Source organism: Sus scrofa, chromosome 13 (assembly GCF_000003025.6).
Source record: "Sus scrofa isolate TJ Tabasco breed Duroc chromosome 13, Sscrofa11.1, whole genome shotgun sequence".
In the NCBI taxonomy this organism is placed as follows: Eukaryota; Metazoa; Chordata; class Mammalia; order Artiodactyla; family Suidae; genus Sus; species Sus scrofa.
In genome coordinates this window covers 198,433,486-198,456,999 of record NC_010455.5, presented here as the reverse complement: position 1 = coordinate 198,456,999, position 23,514 = coordinate 198,433,486, and the positions used below count along the sequence as shown (strand labels likewise).

The 23,514-nt window shown below is 47.6% G+C and overlaps 1 protein-coding gene across 4 annotated transcripts in view; it reads left to right on the top strand.

The window, feature by feature from the left end:
* The window catches only part of RUNX1 (runt related transcription factor 1), a 263,814-nt gene that overhangs the window by 178,649 nt on the left and 61,651 nt on the right, over nt 1–23,514 (top strand). For all 4 annotated transcript variants that reach the window (XM_021068412.1, XM_021068413.1, XM_021068411.1 and 1 more), the window contains one exon: nt 14,399–14,503. In XM_021068412.1, coding sequence (XP_020924071.1) covers nt 14,399–14,503 — 105 coding nt within the window. The remainder of the gene's footprint in view (nt 1–14,398; nt 14,504–23,514) is intronic.

Genomic DNA, 23,514 nt, shown 5'->3' with positions numbered 1-23,514 from the left:
TCACGTGACCGTATGGGCAAGTGTGGATAGGGACAGACGCATCCAGCCAGCCAGCCTCAGGCAGCCCTCGCAGAGAATGCCTTTCCACAGCAGGCTAGTTAGTGTCCATGACCTGCTGGAGAATTTATCTCTAGAGATCAGCTTTCTCATTCTGGTTTACATTTGCCAATCAAAGAATAACAACACTTTCTCAAAGCAAGTTGCTCCCCACCTCCACCCACCCCCGGCCCCCCCTGCCCCGCTTGGTGTGTCACGGCCAAGACCCAGGGGCAGAGCTTTCTCAAAAGCTGCTTGTGCCTGGGACATGCAGTGTCACAATTTATCCCTTCATGGTTTTCTTGCTGATTTTATGAAGTGCCAGGCATTGCGGATCGTGTCCGACAGCTTTTGGTTGAGGTTATTTTTGCATGAACGATATTTGAGTTGATGGATCTCTCTCCACTCCCCAACCCGCCAACCCCTCCCTTGCCAGCCAGCTTTGGGTTGAAGCAGTTCTTTTTGGTGGAGACAGAAGACTATCAATCAGAAAGTGCCTCCGCGAGAAATAATGGTTGAGTGATTTTTAGAGCTTCCTGTTTCAGCAGCAAAGCATTATAGACATAAACAGTGATCCGGCCAACGGCTGCACTGCTGCTCTGGTTCTAATAAATCAGTTTTGTATTTTCTTTTTGTGCTGGTTGGCGAGGGGCAAGAGAGGGTGGAGAAGGCTGGTTATGGAAGAACATATTCTGGGTTTGGGTTTTTTTTTATTTTTAAAGAAAAATGACTTGTTGAAAAGAGAGATGGTATATTGTCTGATGATTGTTTTCTTTCTGTTGGTGATTATACAACATGGTTCAGATCAGGAAGGGGATGTTTATGAATAACCACGTACTGTCAATACGGAGAGGTTATGTGGTTTCGAAGGATCTCTTGGACTTTCAGCCAGAGGGACTTGTGCGTGTGTACGCGTGTGAGTATGTGTGTGTGTGTGTGTGTGCTCACACATCCAAACTTCTACTGAGAAGGCTTCCTGGACTAAATTGTCTTTGAGAACTAACTCCATACCAATAGCATCTTGTCATCTGAAGCCCCAGTAAAGCAATTAACAGAAATTAATACATGAGCCATGTGAATTTAATGAGCTGTCTAAGAATACTTTCAAATGTGACAGTTTTAACAGCTCACTCCTGGGGCATTGGCGGGGGGGGGGGGTGAATTGCTTGCTCTTCAAGATTTTTATTTTTATTTTTATTTTTTTGTCTTGTTTCGGGGGTGGCCACATCCACAGCATATGGAAGTTCCCGGGCTAGAGGTCAAATTGGAGATGCAGCTGCCGGCCTACACCACAGCCACAGCGGTATCAGATCCGAGCTGCATCTGTGACCTACACCACAGCTCACAGCAATGCCAGATCTTTAGCCCACTGAGCAAGGCCAGGGATGGAACCCACAACCTCATGGATACTAGTTGGGTTCATTACCTCTGAGCCACGATGGGAACTCCAGGATTTTTATGTTTATAAACATGCATTTGTGGACTTGAGGCGACGCCTTGGTGCCAACTGAGCCCTGCATTCAACAGAGATGTAGTTGGGTCCTTGTTAAGAACAGCTCTCTGTGGCATCCCTGCTGCAGGCGCTAACCTGGGATTCCAGCATGTTCATCTCTTTCAGGCTCTATCGGGCAGTGCTTCCCCTTTAGGAACTCTGTTTAATGCCACAGAATTTCCTCCAACGGGGGTTTCAGGTAGTCCGAGACCCCCAAATCATAAGGTGATCCCAACAACCTCTTTCGAGAAGCTCTCGACCATGCTGCAGCTGGATTCAAAATGCATTTCCTCTGCTTTCCTTGGTGGGCAAGCATTCATTTAGGAGCCACTCCAACTGGGTTTTTCTCAAAGATGTTAAGTTTCCTGTTTATTTTCCAACTTAGATGAATCCCTGCTTTTACCTTGAGATTTAAGAGTGTCATGAGAACCTAGCAGCAGCCCAGTCTGCAGAACTGCACCCCTCCCCACCAACCTCCTGCCTGGGTCTGGCGAATGGGAGGGCTGACCTGTCCCCTCACGGCTGGTGTGTGGCCCTGAGTCACCTTATGCAAACAAAGGAGACTTTCCTTGGCTGAAACAAAGGCCACGCACAGAAATATGGCCGTGTCTGAGCCCAGTTGGTGATCTGTGTGCTTATCAGATCCCAGCAGACAGGCAAGGAGGGAGATGGGCCTGTTTGGAGGTGAAAACTCTGGTTTGCTCCAGGCATTGGTTTTTGGGGTTTTAGAGATTTTTTTTTATTCTTATTCTATTTGAAACCATTGTATGGAGTACAGTCACTGACTGTCTGTCTGTCTGTCTACCTACCTATCTATCGTAATTAATGAGAAAGGATCTAAACTCATATCATAATACAGCTCTGGTCTCTTTAAATGGTACGTCTTCAGTACCTACAGACACGGTGTCTGTCCGGATGGTCTACCTTCACTGTCCGGTTTGAAGGCAGGTGATTGCCTTATCTATCTGCTTATCAATTTGGATGGTGTGTGGTCTCCTTCAGTGGTCCCTGCCTGGGGTGATTGGACCCCCAGGGGACATTATGCTGTATCTGCAGACATTCTCAGTGGTCACCACTGGCGTGGGGGAAGTGCTCCAGGCATCTACTAGGTAGAGGCCCAGGGCGCTGTTAAACATCCCCCCACCTAGGGGGTGCACAGAGCAACCCCGCTCATGCAAAATGTTTGCTGTGCTGAGATTGAGGAACCCCGGGCTGGCCTCTCGCCAATGATCAGTTTGAGTTGTAAAATGTCTCCTCCCTTCCCTAACACTTCCTGCCTCCCTACAAAATTTGTGAAAAACTTAGATTAAAAAACTTCATGCAGCATTGCTGGGGCTGTGGCATAGGCTGACAGCTGCAGTTCCTATTCAACCCCTAGTCTGGGAAACTTCCATATGCTGCCAGTGCAGCCCTAAAAAAGTGGGGGTAGGGGAACAAACCTTGATGCAGAATTAAAACAAAACAAAACAAAACGAAAAAACAAAAGAGCATCACAGACTATTAAAGTCTTTTTTTAATATAAAAATATACCAGGGTTCTGTGTGAATAGAATTGCACCTGCAGGTGGAGGGGGCCACCTGGCAGGAAAAGCTCTTTGTGAGGACCCCCCCCCAATTACAGTTGCAGGTCAGGGATGTGACAGAGGTGCAGGTCCACAGGGACCATCAGAAACGGGGAAAATGCATGGCTGGCTTCTCAGCGCTCAGGGTCATCCCCAGCCCCACCAGGCTTCAGCCAGGGGCCACCAATCCAGAAACTCCAGTCGATGTGAGTGGACAGTGTCCACTTGAACTGAAAAGTGCTGAAAGCAAGGTCCTGCCATGCATCACTGACCCGTACCTTGCAGACACCAAAAAGGACTCAGTTTGTGCACCCGGAGGAAAAGCAGGGAAGGGGTGGAGACCAATTTACCATCCGTCGCAGGGAAGCCCTGGTTTACTGTCCACCTGCCAGGTGCTCAGGGACTACCAGCAGACAGAGGGCTGGGTTCTTCTGGAACTTTCTCCCACCAGCTTCTGCATGTTAGTTCTGCTGTCACCTGTTTTCTACACGAAGATCCAAGGAAAGATGGCTTGGAAAAAAGTCTGTTCTTGGAGTTCCCTGGTGGCCTAGTGCTAAGGATCCAGCATTGTCACTGCTATGACACAGGTTCAGTCCCTGGTCCAGAAACTTCTGCATGCTGCCTGTGGGGCCAAAAGAAAAAAAAAAAGTCTGTTCTTATTGGGACAAGCTGGTCTGCCGCAGGTGGAGTTTCTTGAATACATTTTTCTGTGACTACTGTATCTTTTTTTTTTTTTTTTGGTTTGCTTTTACTCTGTGTGGGGACTCTCACTCCTAACTTCCCTACCCCATCTGCTCCCTGTAAGCCCCCTTCCATGAAGCAACAAGCTCCCAAATTCAGCCTGAAGATCAGTTACGTGCCAGATCATTTAAGACTAGTAAGACTTGGAGTTCCTGCTGTGGTGCAATGGAATTGGCAGTGTCTTGGGAGCACTAGAATTCAGGTTCCATCCCCAGCCCGGCACAGTGGGTTAAGGATCCTGCATTGCCTCAGCTGTGGCTTAGGTCACAATTGTGGCTCAGACTTGATCCCTGACCCAGGAACTCTATATGCCTTGGGGTGGCCAAAAAGGAAAAAAAAAAAAAAGACTAGTAAGAGTTAACTCTCTACAGGGGAGTTCCTGGGCAGCATCTGAGCCAGGCTACATTGGGCCCACGTGCTGCCCTGGAGAGGGTGAAGGCTGCTGGGGAAAAGCTCAGGAATGGCCACAGCCATAGGTGTGCACAGGTGGGCTGTGATGCTGAGACCCAGGCACCGAAAAAAGGATGAAGATGGGCCCGGGCCCAGGAGTTCCCAGCAGGTAGCCTTCCAAGTCTTTTTAAAACATAAGAGATCCTGCCCTTAACTGGAAAAGCACTGTGTGGTATCACCAGTCACTGGAACGGTTACTGATTCAGAGTAGGGACTCATTAAATACCTCCAAGTGAGTGACTTCCCCAGGACTCTTTACTCTAGGCAGTAGAGCCTGGCAACTGGCAGTGACCTTGACCGCATTCTCTGCTGGGAGGACTGTGTTGCACCCTGGGCACTGCAAACATTTAGGGCTGATTGATTCCTTGTCATGGGGGCCACCCTCTGCACTCAGGGATGGGTACCAGCATCCCTGGCCTCTACCCACTATCCAGGAGCATCCCCTTCCAGGTCATGGGTTAAGACAACAAGAAATATCTGCAGACTTCGCCACATGATGCCCCTGCCGCGTGGGGGGATGGGGTGGCGGGGGAAGGAACACTGATTTGCAATAGTGGCTCAGAGCTCTGTGACCTTGGGCCAGTCACTTGATCTTTCTGAGCCCGATTCAGCCTTTGTCCAAAGAGGGCAGGGCACAGTGAGGATTACCTGAAATAAGACAGATGTTAGGGGGTATTACTATTCGTGGTGGGATCCGTTACTGTGACACTGACCGTGGTGTAGCTGATGGCATCTCTGTGACCTCTTAACAAAGAATGCATCTGGGCCCAGCTTTTTTATTTGTCCAGAGGAAAACTTTTCGTGGAGGGAACATCAGCCGTGATCCTTACTCCTCGGCCCCATCGAGCTCTCAGGCCACCAAAGGGTTATACGCAGCAGGCACCGGGGTTTCAAAGCAGTGGTAGAAGAGACGAAATTAAATATGTACCGTAATCCGAGGCACTGTTTTTCATGGGAAAAGAACTTTCTCCCCTCTGAGCCCTTCCAATTCTTTTGTCCAGACATTAATGGCGTGCAAATATTTATGATTCATACATGCCCCTCTAATTCCCAATCGTATTTAACAATAAATACTGCATTTTCACAACGAAGCAGAATAATCCCTTTGTCCTGTCACCGGGCTCCCCAGGCTGGCACCCGGCAGTATCGCATTTTTCCTGCTCCGTCATTGCCGACTCCACCCAAGGTTAGGGGAGTTTTGTAGTAATGCCACAGCAGCTCACCCTGGACCGCACTCCGGGACATCCTGGCTGTTCCCCCGGAAGCCATTTTAAGATGGGATCGCAGCATTTTCAGAAACTGCAAGTGAACATCCACGCAAGTTTTTCCTTTTCGGCCACATATCAACGGAGAATCAATGAACCGGGCTGTTGCTTGGAAAGGCATTTTGCATTCTGCCCAAATCCATGGGCTGTAGAGTCCACTAAAGCCACTGTGTCCCATTTGATAGTCCTCAGATTCATAATGACAACATAGAAATGTGTGCATCTATTTGTGACGATTCAGAGGGTCTTTGGAAGGTAGGGTACCAAGTAGAAGGTGGTGTGTTTGCTGGCCTCAGTCTCTCCATCTGTGCCATGGGTATGACAGTGCCCTTCATATGCACCTGGAAAGGTCATTAGGATGATTGAAATGAGATGAAGTGTGTGTCACATGACTTAGGAAGAAGAGCTTCGACTCGCCCCCGCATCTCTTCCTTCTATAGGAAAGCACTGAGGGAGGAAGAAGAGAGCAGAAGGAGTTAGCAAGAGGTTCCTTGCATCAGAAAGACAGGAAGGATGCAATTTCCATTGTTCTTGCCTCATTGACAAGGATCCCTTTATTCCCCTAGGAAACTTGTCAAAAGCGTGCCTGAGACCCAACAGGAATCTCATAAATATTCATAAATGTATGCATGAATAATAATAATATAATCATCCCAGGCATTTGCTGGGCACTCACCCTGTGATGGACCTTGTGTTCTCTGTTTAAATTGGTGAGTTCCCCCACAGGCTTTGGACCTCGTTCCATCAGGGAAGTATTGTGCCTATGGCTACTTTATTAGAACTCCCCCCCTAGGTTATTTCATGAGGTTATTTCATTCGTTTGTTCATTCATCAGCCATGCATGGTGCACTTGGGCTAGCACTGGAGATACAAAGCTGAAGAGAAGCCACAAGGTGCTGGGACCAGTGTCACAGTTAAGAAGATGTCACTATTCTGAGTGGCCGGCACTATGGTGAAAGGACAGGTGTGACCCCACTGGGTGCATATGAGCTTTCTGGACAACTTGTCATCTCAGATGAGACATTTCAGGGTGACGGGAAGGCACTCCAGGTGAGAGTATCAGGAAGAGTGTCTGAGCAGAGACAACAGGGTGGGGCAGGAACACCCAGGGGACGAGGAAGCGCTGGTATTGGCCTTGACATCACACTGGGAATTTGGTCTGGTCCCAGTGCAGTGGAGCAGCACCAGCAGGTTTAAGCAAGAAATGGACATCACTAGATACAAACAGTAGGCAGGTGCTGGGACTGCAAACTGGAGAGCAACAGGGCTTTGGGAGGGTGCTTGGGAGCTTAGAGATGGGATCTCAGGTTGTTTGAACTCACAGATGCTGAACCCACAGATATGGAAGCTTTGCCATATATCCAGCTTGCAAACCTCTCATCTGGTAACTGTGGCCATGTCTAGGAATCAGTCCCCACTAGGCCCTGCCTACCAACCCTGCTGCCTTGCCTGCAGCTTCCCTCTTCTTGCTGTTCAGCCTCCGCCCCACTTGCCCTCACTGCTTCCTGCAGCAGCACCATGAGAGTGAACAGGCTGGTGAGCCCACACTGATTACCCTGCAAATGCCCAGGCCTCGGGCCTCTCTGCTGAAGGCACCATGTGGCCTTGGGCCATGGGTTTGAGGCCCTGAGCTAGGAGCACAAGCAGTTCAGGGCTTGGACTAAGCCAAACCCCAAAGGTCACTTTGGTCACCTGTCCTGTGTGGCATGTAACCCAATGGATGGTGACTGGGGAGTTGGGCTGTGCCAACCAGAGGGCTCTCCTGAATGAAAGTACAGGGCAACGGCCTAAAGAGGCTATGAATTCAAGGTCTTAGTGTTTTGCGCTAAAAGATTTAAAACTTGGTTCTTCAACCAAGACACTCAGGAACTAGGGTACCAAAAGGAAAAAGGAAGGAGTTCCCATCATGGATCAGCAGTAAGGAACCTAGTATCCATGAGGACATGGGTTCAATACCTGGTCTTGCTTAGTGGGTTAAGGATCCAGCGTTGCTGTGAGCTGTGGCGTAGATCACAGATGCAGCTCGGAACTGGTGTGGCTGTGGCTGTGGCGTATAGGCTGACAGCTGCAGCTCTGATTTGCCCCCTAACCTGGAAACTTCCATATGCCATGAGTGTGGCCCTACAAAGACAAAAAAGAAAAAGAAAAAAGGAAGGTCAGAAAGGGACGGCGACGTCTAGAGAGAGGAAGTGCAAATCTCATGAGAGCATCATGGTTCTTTGGGGTTTGTTTGGTTCATATTCCTCATGAACAGAGAGGCTTGCCCATCCATCCCTTTAGCAAGGCTGAGCTCATAGCCATGCTGCTGAAAAGGAGAGCCAAGCCTCACAAGTGAAACCAGACGTCGGAAAGAAGTGGTGTCAAACTGAAAGTTTACAGAATAATTCATCGATCCCTTTATCAGACATTTTTTATTGCCTCAGAAGATGCAAAGATTAATAAAGCACTGTCTCTATCGCCAAACAGTCATTTTTATAGAACAGCCCCAGAGCGAACCATGTTTTTGGTTTTCTCTAAGAAAAACGGCTATTTTTCAAACGCGCCATCATACCGAATGCACGCTGTTATTTATGGCAAACTTAGTTCTGTATTTTAAGCACCTGACTTTCAGTCAACGTTTGGGGGTTGTTCTTGTGCCAGTCACTGGGGCCTCCCAACGTGCCTGCGTGGAAGCAGGTGCTCTAGGATGTGCACATCGCAAACCCAGGCACTTTGCACCCACGTGGTCACACACCCACATCGTCACTTTGGTTCAATCCAGAGAAACCGGGAAATGCTGTGCAACTTGAAGAATCTGTACCCTATTCAGAAATCTCGGAATAAATAATTATACGGCCTTACTGTCAAAAGTAGTGTCAAGTGTTTGGGTAAGGAAATGGATGAGGAGCAAAAGCATGCATTTTGGCCATTAGGTTTGTTCCGGTGGAAAAGTGAGAAAACATAAATTAAAGATACTTTGTGAAAAATACCCCCAATTCAGACCTCTCCCAGAATCCGAGCGTTCGTAAATGTTAATGCCTGGTTATCTGTGATCCAAATTCGACCTGGCAGAAATTTCATGGCAAGCGGAGACATCTTCCTGCAATATCTCGGAATCTTTTGGGATTTCCAGAATTTGCAAAGAGCAAAACTTGCGCCTCCACTGGCTTTCTTGGTTTTCAAAAGCTGCATTTTTTTTTTTTTTCTTTGAGTTTTCCTGTCTCGCTCTCGGGGTGTTCAAAGTGTGTGCTCACACCCTGTTTCTCTGTGGAGATGCAGGGATGAGTGAAAAATGTCGCGATTGCATTTCCTAAGCAGTGTGACCCCCTCAGCAGATGATCTGCCGCGTGTATGGCCTGCCCTTGCGTGACAAAGGGCAAGTTTCACATCCCATTGAAACTGGCCCCAAAAGGAGAAGATGTTCATGGGTCCAAACCTTCACCAAGGAGAGCGACTGAAACAGAGCTGGAGGCCAAGGAACCAATGCGGGCGGCTTGGCTGCCCATGAAGCAAACCTAGGGAGGGACGATCACAAGAGGACAGAGAGAGAGGCTGCCCCTCCACAGCTGTGTCCTCAAGAACGTTGCCGTGACGGGATGAGGCCCAAACGTCTAAAGATGTGATTCCACCGCCAGGTACAAAAAGATCCCGAGTCACCTTTTGACCTTCCATTCCTCTCCCCACCCTTGCCCTTGGAGAGCAGGGCACTCGGTTTGCAGCAATCCTGAGGTTTCGCCACTTCCCAGATGTGGTGAGGAAGTGGCGTGGGTGCCCCAGGCCCTTGCGGAACTGCAGTGTCCAGCCACGGCTTTATGAGACCACAGCTGGCTGCCAGAGTCCACCAGCCGTGGGGCCTCAGAGAGCCCGCACCTGGGGCGTCGCCTTGGAGAGTATGTCATGGCAGCAAATGCCCAGGAAGACTCGCCCATGACCTTCTTCCCAACTAAATAAAGCAGTTAGTACTTTGCCCTGGCATTTGAATGAACACACTGGCATCCAGGGGGCAACGCAGGCTAGGGGAGGGAGAGGGACAGGGCTTGTTTAGAAAGTGGATCAGCCAATTGCGGTTGTGCCTTATTACAAAGGCTGCCAGCTGGTGGGGCAGGAGTGACCTTGAACTTGAAGTTCAGGTGGACCATGCAGTTTTCTTGAGGAGTCTTTCAGCCCGCTTCTGCTGCCTGCCTGCTGCCCTCCGCACTCTGCCTGGGTTTGCTGGAATTCCTGGAGAAGAGAGGATGGGTCAGGTAGAGCGCCACGGTCGGAACGCTAAGGTTCACCTCGCCTCCCACCATCAGACCTCAACCACCAGTCCCACCTCACAGGATTGCCCACAACTCTAGTCTTTGTGGAATCATGTTTGTCCCATCTTTAATGATAATTAAACTGATATTTCCTGATGCATTATTTCATTTTTAACTTGCATAACAACACTATGAGATGGAAGGACTGTTATCCTTATTTTATAGATGATGAAGCTGAGGCCCCCCAGAGAGGTTAAATCACTCCCCCAAGCTGGCACAGCTGACAAGGGGCAGAGCTGGGATTCGAACCCAGGCAGGTTGGTCTCAGGGTCCTTTGCACCTCCACGGGATCGTATAATCGAGTTCTTCTTGTCTCTTGCTGCTTCCAGGCTTAAGTCAAGACAACGCTTATCTCCTCGATGGTGTCTTTCTGGCTTCTTCTTCAGTGCTTCCCTGGCCAGAACTCAGGGCGCTGTTTGTGAGGTTTCGATGCCCCCCTTTCCTTAGCTCCCCGCCCCCGCCCCTTGACTCCTCCCTGGGGCTTCGCTGTGACCCTCGAGAGCCCAGACCTACAGCCTTTCAGCAGCACAGCCAGGATCACCTCTGCCTGTCCCATGACTGCAGGGAGGCCAAGCCCAGGGCTGCAGGAAGGCGTCCAGACCCCCCAGGCCAGGACCTGCACAGGCCACGTGTGTGACCATCGGTCCTCTCTAGGGCAGCCCTATCTCCCGGCCCTGCATTTGGTCCCGGTTCGGGTGGTGGTCATGTTACAGAGCCGGTCTGACCTTTGCCCTCCTCGGTCGTCTTATTAGCCTGACTACCGTTTGCTGAGAAAAACACTTGAGAGGCTTTCACTCTCCACACCCACGCACTTAAAATACCAGGCCCATAGGTCATTTTAATGAGGGAATTTGGCTAATAATATGTCTGGTCTGGGTGCAGTTACCACCTCTGCCCGCGCTGGCCAAGAAGCGCAGTGTCTCTTGGGGGATGAGCAGGGTGTGACTGGGCGTGGTGTGGGCGTGGCCTGGCGTCCGGTATGGTGGTGGGTGGAGCGTGGAGACTGGAACTCCAAGGGTCTGATGTGCCCACTGGCTGGCTGTGTCCACTGGCTGGCTGTGCCCAGGTGTCAAGTCCAGTGCTAGGTCTGCTCAGAGGAATACAAGGAAGTGATAGGCAGCGTTTTCCTGGAGTGAAAAAATGTCACACACACACCTGTGAGGAAAATGTCATCACTTATTACCTCTGTCTATGAGGTAATAAGCAGATGTCCTGGTGCCCAAAGCTGTAAACAAGAGCCCATTGTCCCCAGAATACCTCTACCTTCCTGAACCACGTTGCTGTGGCCAAAATGCCCTACCCAGTAGCTTTTGCTGGACAGGCACTTCTTGACTGCACGTAAAATGATGGACTTAACATAGCAGAATTATAATTACAAGCAACAATTTCACAAATATTCACTTTGGTTGAATTTCCTTCCCAATGCAGTAGGCCAGTCTGTGGTTAACCAGGGGGTGGCATTAAACACCAGGAGCCCAAATTCAGCTTAATAAGAAACTGCTTTTGAACTATAACCCAGGCTTACAATTAGCTGTTGAGTACAGCTTGGCTACATTAGCATCCCCAGGACTATTTTCCCTTTTGGGGGCAGTGGCAGAGCAGAGAAAAGGTACCACGAGTCTGGATTCCTGGTGCGGGTGCCACTGAGTTTAACGGTAGAGATTTAGGACCTCTTGATAAAAATGTGAAGCACAAAGCTGAGAGATCTGGGTTTCCTGTATATCCGAGCTGTGTGACTTTGAACAAACCACTCACCCTCTCTGAGCCTTAACTTTGCTACCTATTAATCAAGGACAATAAAATCTATCTTGCTTATGTCATGAGACTCTTGTGAGGACCAAATAAAATAGTATATGGCAAAGTGTTTGAAAGTCATAAGTTCCACACAGACCAAACAATGCCAACACTGTGCAGGCAGTGATTCTTTGTTGTCATTTAGGGTATTAAGAATAGGATGGTTGTGGAGTTCCCATTGTGGTGCAGTGGAAACGAATCCAAGTAGGAACCATAAGGTTGCAGGTTTGATCTCTGGCCTTGCTCCGTGGGTTAAGGACCCAGTGTTGCCGTGAGCTGTAGTGTAGGTCGCAGACGTGGCTCAGATCTGGCGTTGCTGTGGTTGTGGCATCGGCAAACAGCTGTAGCTCTGATTCGACCCCTGGCCTGGGAACTTCCATACGTCATGGGTGTGGCACTAAAAAGCAAAAAAGAATAGGATGATTGTAAACTTATGGTTACCAAAGGCAAAAGCAGCATGGAGGGACAAATTAGGAATTTGGGATTAACAGATACACACTACTGTGTATAAAACAACGAGGACCTCCCTACATTCAATATCTTGCAATAACCTATAATAACGGAATGACTTTGCTGTACACCTGAAACGAACACAACATTGTAAATCAACTATACTTCAATAATTTTTTTTTAATTTAAAATACAAGAATAGGATGGCCACAGGCATGTCACCACAAGAGTAGGATCATTTCAGGGGTTGAACCCACAGGTGCCTTGAGAGCAATTGTCATTTGTAGGGCCAAGACTGGAACTCTTCTGACAGTTGGTGTTTGTACTGGGTTGGAGCATGTTTCCTAAAAAGTCATGTCCATAGGTGACCTCAGAAGGTAACGTTATTTAAAAACAGGGGCTTTGCAGTTGTAATTTCAGGTAAGCCCTGAATCCAATGACTGGTGTCCTTGTAAGGGAAGGAAGATTGGAGAGAGAGGACAGAGGGAGACAGAGGCCACATGAGGAAGGAGGCCGAGGTGGGAGGGATGCTGCCACAAACCAAGGGATGCCAGGGAGTCCCGGCGACCACCGGAAGCTGGGGCGAGGCCAGGAGGGATTCTTCTCTAGAGGAGGCACAGCCCCGTGGACACCTCAGTTTGGGGCTTCTAGCTTCCAGAAATGGGAGATGATACATTCCAGTTGTTTTAAGCCACCCAGTTTGTGAATTTGCTACGGCAGCCCCAGGAAGGAAATACAGTGTTTTCATGGAATCTCTGAAATGCTGAAGCCACAGGGAGCAGGGTAGGCCCACAGGGCAGGCTCTCACCTCCACGTGGAGATGGGTGCCCCGTTGCACCTCAGAAGATAAAATCAGGGTTAAAAGGGGCATTGCAGGTGTCCCCTAACCACCCCCACCCCATTTTGCAGACCAGGACACTGAGAACTGGAGAAGCCACATGTTTGTGCAGGAACCTAAATCTTCTAACTCTCTTGCAAGAAGTGCTGTGCCCTGTCCCCAAAGCGCACGCATGTGCACATGGCGGCACATACACACACATCTTGGAATATCATGTCCCAGATGCTATTTTAATGGTTTTACTCCTATGAACTCATTTAACCTTTCCCCAAATTCTGTAAGGTAGGAAAAGTTGTATGTACCCAACTTGCAGGTAACGACACTGAGGCACAGGGAGTACTAGTGACTTGCCAAAGATCAGCCAGCCACAATTCAAACCCAGAATTCATTCCCTGGACCACTTAGCCAAGAAGATATGCTTTTAAATAATGAATATATTTATAAATGAATATTAATACTTTTATTGTAAATTATGTATTTTAGAACAATTTTTAAGAATTTTTAAAAACATTGCTCTAGACATATGCAATGACAATGAACTCACACTTTGTAATTACGTATCAAACGCTCAGATGGAAATCCATGTGCCTATTTATGCTAAAGTTGCCATTGTATCTCAGTCTGTCAGTTACATATCCTTAAATCCATTTATTGACTGTAAATTTTGTCTGGCCAGTCTCATAAGTACTGACAATAACATCTGGCGTTTCAAAATAATATTTAAAATCAGCTCGCAGGAGTTCCCCTTGTGGCTCAGCAGTAATGAAACCGGCTAGTATTCACAAGGACGTGAGTTTGATCCCTGGCCTCACTCAGTGTGTTAAGGGTTCAGCGTTGCCACAAGCTGCAGCGTAGTCTGAAGATGCAGCTCAGATCTGGCGCTGCTATGGCTGAGGTGTAGGCCAGCAGCTGCAGCTCCCGTTCAGCCCCTTACCTGGGAACCTCCATATGCCTCGGGTGTGGCCCTAAAAAGGAAAAAAAAAAAAAAAAAAAAATCAACCAGCAATTCGTATTTTTAAAATACAGAGAGGACAATTCTAATTTAGCCTCTCTTCCAACTTCAGAATTCTGTCTTTCCTAACCTTTGGAGGTACCGACAGCTTTGGAGGGGGAAGACAGAAATAGTTTCTTTTACTGCTTTTGCTCTGAGTTTATTAAAAGGGAGGTGTGGAGAGCTGCCTGTCTGCTCCTCGGTTCCTGGGGTCTTGACCTCCAAGGAAACAAATCTGAATCTCTCTTGACCCTGGGTTATTAATGACTAAACAGAAGCCACGTGACCAAGGGACGTGTCACATCTAGACAACGTAGGTGGACATTCCTGAAGCAAAGCTGGACTCAAGGGAGTCGTGGAAAAACCAGTAACATGTGCTGAAGTACAGCTGCCTTTCCAGTTCGAGGGCTGGAAACGTAAATGAAGTTTGAATTACCCAGCAGAGATGTCCAGGGCATCGATCGCCTCATTCTTTCTCGCTCTCTTTTGTGTTCCAACAGGGAAAAGCTTCACTCTGACAATCACCGTCTTCACAAACCCACCGCAAGTCGCCACCTACCACAGAGCCATCAAAATCACAGTGGATGGACCTCGTGAACCTCGAAGTAAGTGGGCCCCCCTCGGGGCTGGCACCCCCCGCCCAGCTGGTACCCTCAGGCATCAGGAATGATGTCTCCTTGTGTTCCACCCACACCACTCAAATGTGGCTAAAACCTCTGCCCGAGGGGAATGCTAGGCCCGTGCAGGAAGGAAGAATTTTCTTTCTGACCCTTACTCCTCCAAGTTGTCTCTGAGCACCAGGCTCTTTTTCTGAAGCATCTTCTTAGAGGGCAGAAGGACATCAGGCGGACTCAAGGGCATGTTAGAATCATTTCGGGGCTGCATGGGACTAAAGATCAAATACGTGGTAAAGTTCACCGGAAGACTGGCCAGGGCAGAGGTGGCCAAAAAGAGGCTGGAGGGTCAGAGTGGGTCACAAGGGGCTGATGACCATCTGAGCCGGTCTTTTATTCATTTGTGAAGGCCAGAGATGAGAGCTATAAAAATGACCCCTTTCTTTTTGTGGCAGACATCAAAATCGTATTGCAGGATTGTTTAAAATAGAGAATGGGCGGGGGCGGGGGGGGGGGAAAGAGGCGTGCCTGGGGGGGAAACCAGTAAATATAGAAAGATGGTACCAAAAAAAGAGCTCCTGTGAGGAAAGCTTTTTTCAAAGGGAGTGGGGTTGTTTAGTCTGCAGAAAAATGACTTCACGGTGACTTAAGGACTATCTTTGAGTAAACACAAGAGTAACACCCTTTTCCAGAACCACACCCTTCCCTGGGATAGAGGCTGGGTTATAGTTCCAGGTCTCTGGAGCTGCCTGGAGCCCCACCCAACATCTGCAAGCCTCCTAACCATATGGGGTCCCCGGGGAAAATTTGTATTCTCCCTTCTCGGGATTGGGGAGCGGGGGAGGGTGTCAAAAGCAAGACTTTCCTACTCGGCCAGGAAGTTGAGATGGCAGGATGTCAGATGATAGAATGAAGTGGTGAAGAAATTGGGTTCTGGGGCCAACAAGCAGAGTTCTGGTTGAGGCGCGCCAGCCTTCAGAAGTTAGGAAGCCTCTCTGCACCTCAGTTTCCTCATCTGTAAAATAGGGGTAATAATGAGAGCTCCTTTAGAAGCTTGAATGAGACAATGCTGTGTACCTGGCCCAGAAAATGAACTCAGGAAATGCCAGTGAGGGCCTCCCTGCCTGTGTCTCTGGCTGTGGCCCCCCCCAACCCGCCCCCAGGCCAGTCCTCCAGAGGACCTGCCCAGGACACAGTGCTGCCTGTGGGGACCCTAAGGTCACCCCTGGGGTGTGGCTCCCCGTGGGGCATCCTGTAAGCACCGCAGCTTGGGGCGGAGTTTCCTGTAGTCCTGGCCACAGCCTCATAGCACCTTGATCACCTCCCAGAACCATCCAGGGTGCTGCCTCAACCTTCCTGATAGCCCAGAGTGGGTGGAGACCACTGCACCCACCAGGGACAGCCCCCCAGGATGTGACTTTCCATCACCATCTCCTTGGTGCATTTGCCTGCTCTAGGACTCCCGTTATTTCTGATCTCATCGCCCCCTTCTCAGCTTTTTCTCTTTAAGCCCCAGGGGATGTTGTGGCTGTGCCAGACTCAGGAAACCCTGGGACGTAGTAGCGTCCCCTGATTCCAGTTTGCGTGTGAAAGGCAAACCACAGGCTCAGAACCACACGATTACAACCAAACTCAACTTCAGAGGTTCCCAAAGTGGGAACCGCAGACTAGCGACCCTGCATTGGACAGAATAGACACGCCACGCAGGTGCCCACAGAGGACCAAACAGGCTCAGATTGCGACAGGCACGGGGTTGGGGGGCAGCAGTTGGGAGGGGTAAGGAAGTGGACCTTGAGGATAATTAAACTCAAGAAAGCCTCACTCAGGTGGCAGTAGAATCCTTGTCCTTAAAAATAGAAAGGGGGGAGTTCCCAGCGTGGTGCAGCGGAAACAAATCTGACTAAGAACCATGAGGGTTTGGGTTCCATCCCTGGCCTCGCTCAGTGGGTTAAGGATCTGGTGTTGCCGTGAGCTGTGGTGCAGGTTGCAGATGCCGCTTGGATCCTGCATCGCTGCAGCTCTGGCGTAGGCTGGTAGCTACAGCTCCGATTAGACCCCTAGCCTGGGAACCTCCATATGCTGCTGGTGCGGCCCTAGAAAAGACAAAAAAAAAAAAAAAAAAATAGAAACAGGGAAGTGGGGAGGGGCAAGAGTGGGGGAGGTTAAGAGGTACAAACTGCTGTGTATGAAATAAATAAGATGCAAGGACATATAGTGCAACTCGGGGAATATAAACAACATTTTATAATGACTCTCAATGGAACATCCCCTTTAAAAATTCTGAACCACTATGTTGTACACCTGACACTTATATAATATTGTGCATCAGCTATACCTCAACTTTTAAAAATTTTACATAAAAACCAGAAACAGCAGCCATTTCTAGGACAGTTCAAATGCACACCTGCCAGGAGGAAGCAGCTTAAACCAGAGCGCTCCTCCATATACCTCCTTCTGCAATTTTCTCATGCATAAGAAAAGGCGGTTTTTGCCCCACTGCCAATATTTCCTGTAACATTCAAAGAACTAACCAGGTGGTTGAGCTTCAGAAAACAAATGACGGCCGCTCAGACTCTTAAGAACCAGTGGTCAGAGGGAGAAAATATGCGATTGTAATGGCCTGCCTGTCTATACAGTTGACTCTAGTTCCTGCTGTTTTATAACTTAAGAAAACAGATGTTATTGAGAAGAGCTCTTTGAGCAGACCAGGTTTGCTCTGAAGAGGCACCCGTTTTTGCAGAGTCTTTCTTACCAAATGGAATCTGGACGTGTAGGGAAAAATTAAATTAAAAATCACATTAAATTACATAAGTATGATCGAAAGAGGTTATTACAGACGCAGGTAGACAATCTCAGCTTCGCAAAGGACTTGGGGAAAAATGTCATATGTGCACAGACTCCCAGGGTGACTCAAGTCTTGCTGACTTTTCTATTCACTTTCTAAAGCCAGGCGGGCCTTTCCTGTGCTGTTTTCTTATTATTACCTGAACATCTTAATTCAAGGTTCAAGGTGGGAACTACTTCTTTTTGATGCAGATCTGCTCACAGCCACTTTTTTAAATTCAGAGCGTTTTATTTACGACAATCAAGGTTTACGACATGATTGTTTGATTTATAGTTGCACAGCCGTCATCACAAGCTAATGTTTTTTGGTTTTTGGGGTTGTTTTTGTTTTTTAGCTTCACACCCATGGCATATGGAGGTTCCCAGGCTGGGGGTCCAATCGGAGCTACAGCTGCTGGCCTACCCCACAGCTACAGTAACGCAGGATCTGAGCCCCGTCTTTGACCTACACCACAGCTCACGGCAACGCTAGATCCTTTACCCACTGAGTGAGGCCAGGGATCGAACCCACAACCTCATGGTTCCTGGTCGGATTCGTTTCCACTGCACGACAACGGGCACTCCACACAAGCTGATTTTAGAACATTTTCCTCCCCCACTGCCACTTTTTTTTAAAAGAGAAAGTTCACAGAATTTTTCTCCCAGCTTTATTGAAATATAAATAAGAACCTGGTGTAAGTTTAAGGTTTACGACATGATTGTTTGATATACGTCTCTATATATGAAACAATCACCTCAGTAAGATTAGTTAACACATCCATCACCTCACATAGTGACGATTGCTTATGTTGAGAACTTTTAAGATCTACCCTCTTAGTGGTTTCCAAACATTCGATGCTGTATTGTTAACTATAGGCCATGCTGACATTAGGTCCCCAGGACTTTTTCATCTTATAAGTGGAAGATTGTACCCTTTGACCCATTTCTCCCACCCCCAAACCCTGGGAATCATCAGTCTACTCTGTTTCTGTGAGTTTGGGGGGTGGGGGATTACATGCCACATAGAAGTGAGATCATACCCTATCGTTTGTCTCTGTTTGGCATATTTCACTTACCATAATGCCCTCAAAGTCCATCCGTGTTCTTGCAAATGGTATAGGGCAGAATTTCTTTTTTATGCCTGTATTATATTCCTGTGTGTGTGCAGGTACACACGTCACATTTTTTTATTCATTATTTTTTTTGTCTTTTTCCATTTTATTTTATGTTTGTTTGTTTTAATGATTTTTTTCCCATTATAGCTGGTTTACAGTGTTCTTCTTTATTCATTATTCATTGATAGATACTTTGGTTGTTTCCACGTCTTGACTATTGTGACTACTTCTGTCTAAGGCAACTTTAAGAGAGGTTACTACATGTAAATCAGTATACCCAGTGTCAGAGCTATGGATTAATAAGACCTCCCAGGTCCTTCTATCATTATTATGGTGCTATGAATTCTGGGTGATTCTGGCACATGGTCCCAGCATCACCAAGTCCAGTAGTTTTGCAAAGTTTTCTTTTGAAAAGAAAAGGAAGCTGAGAGCCTTCAGGACGAATTACCTTATCAATAAGGGAATACAGCCCCAGAGAAATGAAATGATCTGCCTAGACTGGAAAGAAATAGTTGGTGATGGAGCCAGAATTAGAATCAGGAGCCTCTGATGCCCAGTCCTGTACTCTTATTCATCCATCTGTCCGTCCGTCCGTCTATGTGTGTGTTCACCTCTCTGTCATACCATGCCACCTGCACATCACCTGTTCTAACCTCTCTGACTTGGCCTCAGTAGCCCTGTTTTTGAAACAAGGTGTTGGCTTGTATGACCTCTCAGATCTGTCCCAGCTCTAAGCTTCTCTAGAAAGGGAAATTGTCAGCACCTGATTGCAGGCATAGGCGCCTGCAACTTAAACCATTTGTGCAAAGACTAAAGGAAAACGTATCCAGCCTGCCTGCTAGGTGATTAGGGGCAAAGAATTAAGAAACATGCCACAGCTAGTCCGCTGGCCAGGCCGATAGGATAACTTGACATTTCCCAGCCCGTTTCCTGGTTTTCAGTGGTGAAGCTGTAGCAAAAAGTGTATTCCAAGGCGAATTAAACATGTTCATTTCCGATGATTATTCGCCCTTTTACAGTCACTGACCCCGCCGCTTGATGAGTCAAACCTTTTTTTCCCACATTCCACCGATCGTTTTTTATTTCCCAGACCTGTAGAGAAATTATTAATCATTGAAAAATTAAATGTATTATGGAGAAAGAAAGCCCTCAGAAGGTATCTTCTGCTGCGATCAGCCCTTGCAAGCAGCAGTGAGGGCTCTGTCTTCAGTCGGTAGGTAGAATACTGAGATGCTCATCAGCATATTAAAAGATAGTCTTCTCTTTAAGCGTGAAAGAGTGAGTGAGAGGGAGTTTTCAAGACAGGGATATTTGAGAGTTGTTTTTATGTATATTTTAAAAGCTATTTCAGGGGATCTAATGCAAAACTCCAGCATGCAGCCCATGTGTCTGTAACATGAGAATATTGAGATATGAAAACATGTTCTCTGCAGATATTTCACTAAATAATTTGAATACGTGAATGAACTCAGCACAGGGGTTGGGGGTGAGGGAGATGTCTTGCTAGTGAGGGGTCGAGGAGCGTAAACAGTGGGTACCCTAACTACTGACCCAGTGGCGGGGGCTGGGGCGGGGTGTTCTGGTGGTGTGGACTGTGGACTGGACAGCCATCGATGTCACGAGCCATCACTGTCTGGCCAGGTGTCCATTACATCTAGAACATTGGGTAACCTAATTAAAAACTGAAAAGGTTCGTAAAACAAATATTGGCCATTTCTGGGACAACTTCTGCCCTCGGGGTTTATTTAAGGCGCCCTTCACAGTAACTGTTATGCCTGAGCTCTTGGGATTCAGACTAACAGGGAGCTAGGTAGAGCTGTTACGTGAAAACTTTGGAATCTGCTACTTTCTGGTGCCCTAGCCTTCTGGCAACCGAACCATTTTTTTATGGGGACGGAGAGCGAAAATAAATCAGCTGGAGGGCTTGACTCCCCATCATTCAGTTGGTTCGTTAAGGACTCTGTTGAGACTACATCACACGAATATAACTTCCTTCTGTGATTTCAAATGTCAAGAGCAAACCTAGACTCTGTTTAGAGAGAGAAGAAACAGGATCTTGGTTTATGGCGAGAATGTTTCCAGTGCAAAAGAGGAGTGCGTGAAAGGCACCTGGCGATAAGAGACCTAAAAATACTTGAAATCAAGTTTATCCAGAAGCATATGGGATGAGAGGAAATGCTGACAGAGTGCTCTGGTGATTCGCTAATATCCAGTCCTCCTTGATCATACAAACGCCTAATACGAATAACACGGAACACTTAGTGCTTATTGTTTGCCCAACAGCCTTCAAAGTACTTCACATACCTTGATTGATATAATCTTTGCAAGATCTGGTGAGAAAATTGACACAAAGAGAAACCCAGGTCCTTGCCCAAGGTCACACTGTGAAGCGAGCCAGAACTGAAACGAAGCGGTCCAGGCACTGCCACCCACAGACGCCAAAGTCTGTTTTAAAGACCTACACCAAATGCCACTTGAGCTTTTCTGTATTGAAATTTCTGTTCAGATATTTTTTATTTAGAGGGTTTATCAATAAAATTCTGGTTCAAGTACAGTCTTCTTTGAGAAAGCAGCATTTCCTAGCCTGGGCAGTCAGCCTTTTTGTACCTACAGGATGGAATCCCTGTTTTCTCCAGGGCAGGGCTGCAGTGAAGTACACCAGCCACACTGTCACAAGTGTCCATGAGTGTCCCCAAGGCCGGCTTGGGGACCTGGCATCAGGGGAGGCCTGAAGTAGGCATGGCACACAACATAAACCTCTCCCTCCAGTGATAGCAGGAAAGATGAGGAATGTGACAAAAATGACCACCACACGAGCCATCCAAGTCCAGCTCTGCCTTTGGCAAAGACCTTTCTAGAGGGCACACATGATCGGCGTGCAGCCTGCTGGGAGGTTGCAAACTGGCATCATTCTTTGCTCTTGATGGTTAGTGGCATGCCAGGCAGTTTTCTCAATCTATGATCTCAGGATTGGTGAGACACAGTGAGACCACAACCACCGCGTCCACTGGGACCGGCTTCAAGCAGGTCCTCCAAGCAATGTGTGGTGATCTCCATATCTGTTTTTCCTTGCATCCTTCAAATGTCAGGTTTGGACTTCAGTTCTTTCTAGATGGAATTGTGAGTCCCCCCCAAAGAAGAGGAAAGAATTCTTTCTTCCTTCTCCCCCATATACAAGGTAGGAGGCACAGGATCAAAGACGAACAATATTCTGCTTACTTATCTTCCTTGCCCAACCCCCCAGCCACTGTTACAGGCAATTAATTTAACGCTAGGATGAACATTCTGGGGTGACTTCCTCTGGTACTATAATCCCCACTGTACTAAGCTCCCCAACTACCTGATGACTTGGCAAAAGCAGTTTTTAAAGCGGTAATGATCCTGCCTCAATGCTTGGTAAGTCCTGCCAATGACTTTGAGAATGTCTTTCTGGTTATCAAACTCAGTAGCATCACACTAGACCGAGAGGACTTTATACACATAAAGATTTCCCCAAACCTTGAGTTTTCAGTGGGCTTATCCATGCCAAGGTCTGAAAGAGTCCCTGGATGAATGGAGGTGTTGAATCCTTGAGGGAGTAAGTTTCTGCCCTGGAAACAGTGATAGGGAACCTCATTAGCCCATGGAGACCTCTTGGTAATTACCCCTGTCTTATGTAGAAGTCATTGAGATGGTTAGATGCTACAGAAAGAAGGAAAAAAAATTCCTTCCAGGTACCCATCAGTGAGAACCTAAATGATCTCAGTACCTCTCAGACTAACGTAGTCAGCAAGGGGGAGAAGACACATGGACTGAATCTTTTTTGTTGTTGTTGTTGTTGTTGTTGTTTTTGGCTGTGCCCATAGCATGTGAAAGTTTCCGGGCCAAAGATCAAATGGAGGCACAGCAATGATAATGCCAGGTCCTTAACCAGCAGGCCACCAGGGAACTCCCTGGAATGAATTTTTTTTTTTTTTTTTTTTGCTTTTTAGGGCCACATCCACAGAATATGGAGGTTCCCAGTCTGGGGTCTAATCAGAGCTACAGTTGCTGGACTACGCTATAGCCACAGCAAAGCCAGGTCCAGGCTGCGTCTTTGACCTACACCACAGATCATGGCAACACTGGATCTTTAACCCACTGAGTGAGGCCAGGGATTGAACCTGAAACCTCATGGTTCCTTGTTGGATTCATTTTTGCTGCGCCATGACAGAAGCTCTTAGAATGAATCTTAAACCATGAATATCTTTTTCCATCTGAACCATTGCAACCCCATATCACTATTTTAAATGTTACACCAGGAGTTCCCATTGTGTCTCAGCAGTAACGGACCCATGAAGATGAGGGTTCGATTCCTGGCCTCGCTCAGTGGGTTAAGGATCTGGCGTTGCTGTAACCTGTGGTACAGGTAACAGACACTGCTCAGATCTGGCGTTCCCGTGGCTATGGTATAGGCCAGCAGCTATAGCTCTGATTTGGCCGCTAGTCTGGGAACTTCCATATGCCTCAGGTGCGGCCCTAAAAAGACAAAAATAAAATAAAATAAAAAATAAATTGAGATCAAGATCTAAACATATCATGGTCCTTGTTAGAATTTAGTGTATGAAGGGCTAAAAGAAAAAAACCAAAATCCCATCTGCATTTAGGCTTCCGTTTCTTAATCTTAAAACATGTAAAAAGGTTTCTGGATCCTGAATTGGGGCACCTGGGTTTCACACTGGCGCCACCAGGCCAGTGGGTGTGAACTTGGGCAATTATCTTAAGTACTTTCTCCTCACTTTCCTCTTCTGTCCAACCAGGCCATGGGATGAGATAATCTCTAAATTAGCTCCCACTGAAGGGGTGACAAAATATCATTAGCAAAAGAGCCATAGGTGTCATGTAGGCTGGCAGCTGTAGCTCTGATTCGACCCCTAGCCTGGGAACCTCCATATACCTTGGGGTGCGGCCCTAAGAGGCAAACAAAACAAAACAAAACAAAACAAAAAGAGCTGTAGGGAGATCCCGCTGTGGTGCAGTGGGTTAAGAATCCAGCATCCGAGCTTCAGCATATGTCACAGCTGCGGCTCAGATTCAGTCCCTGGC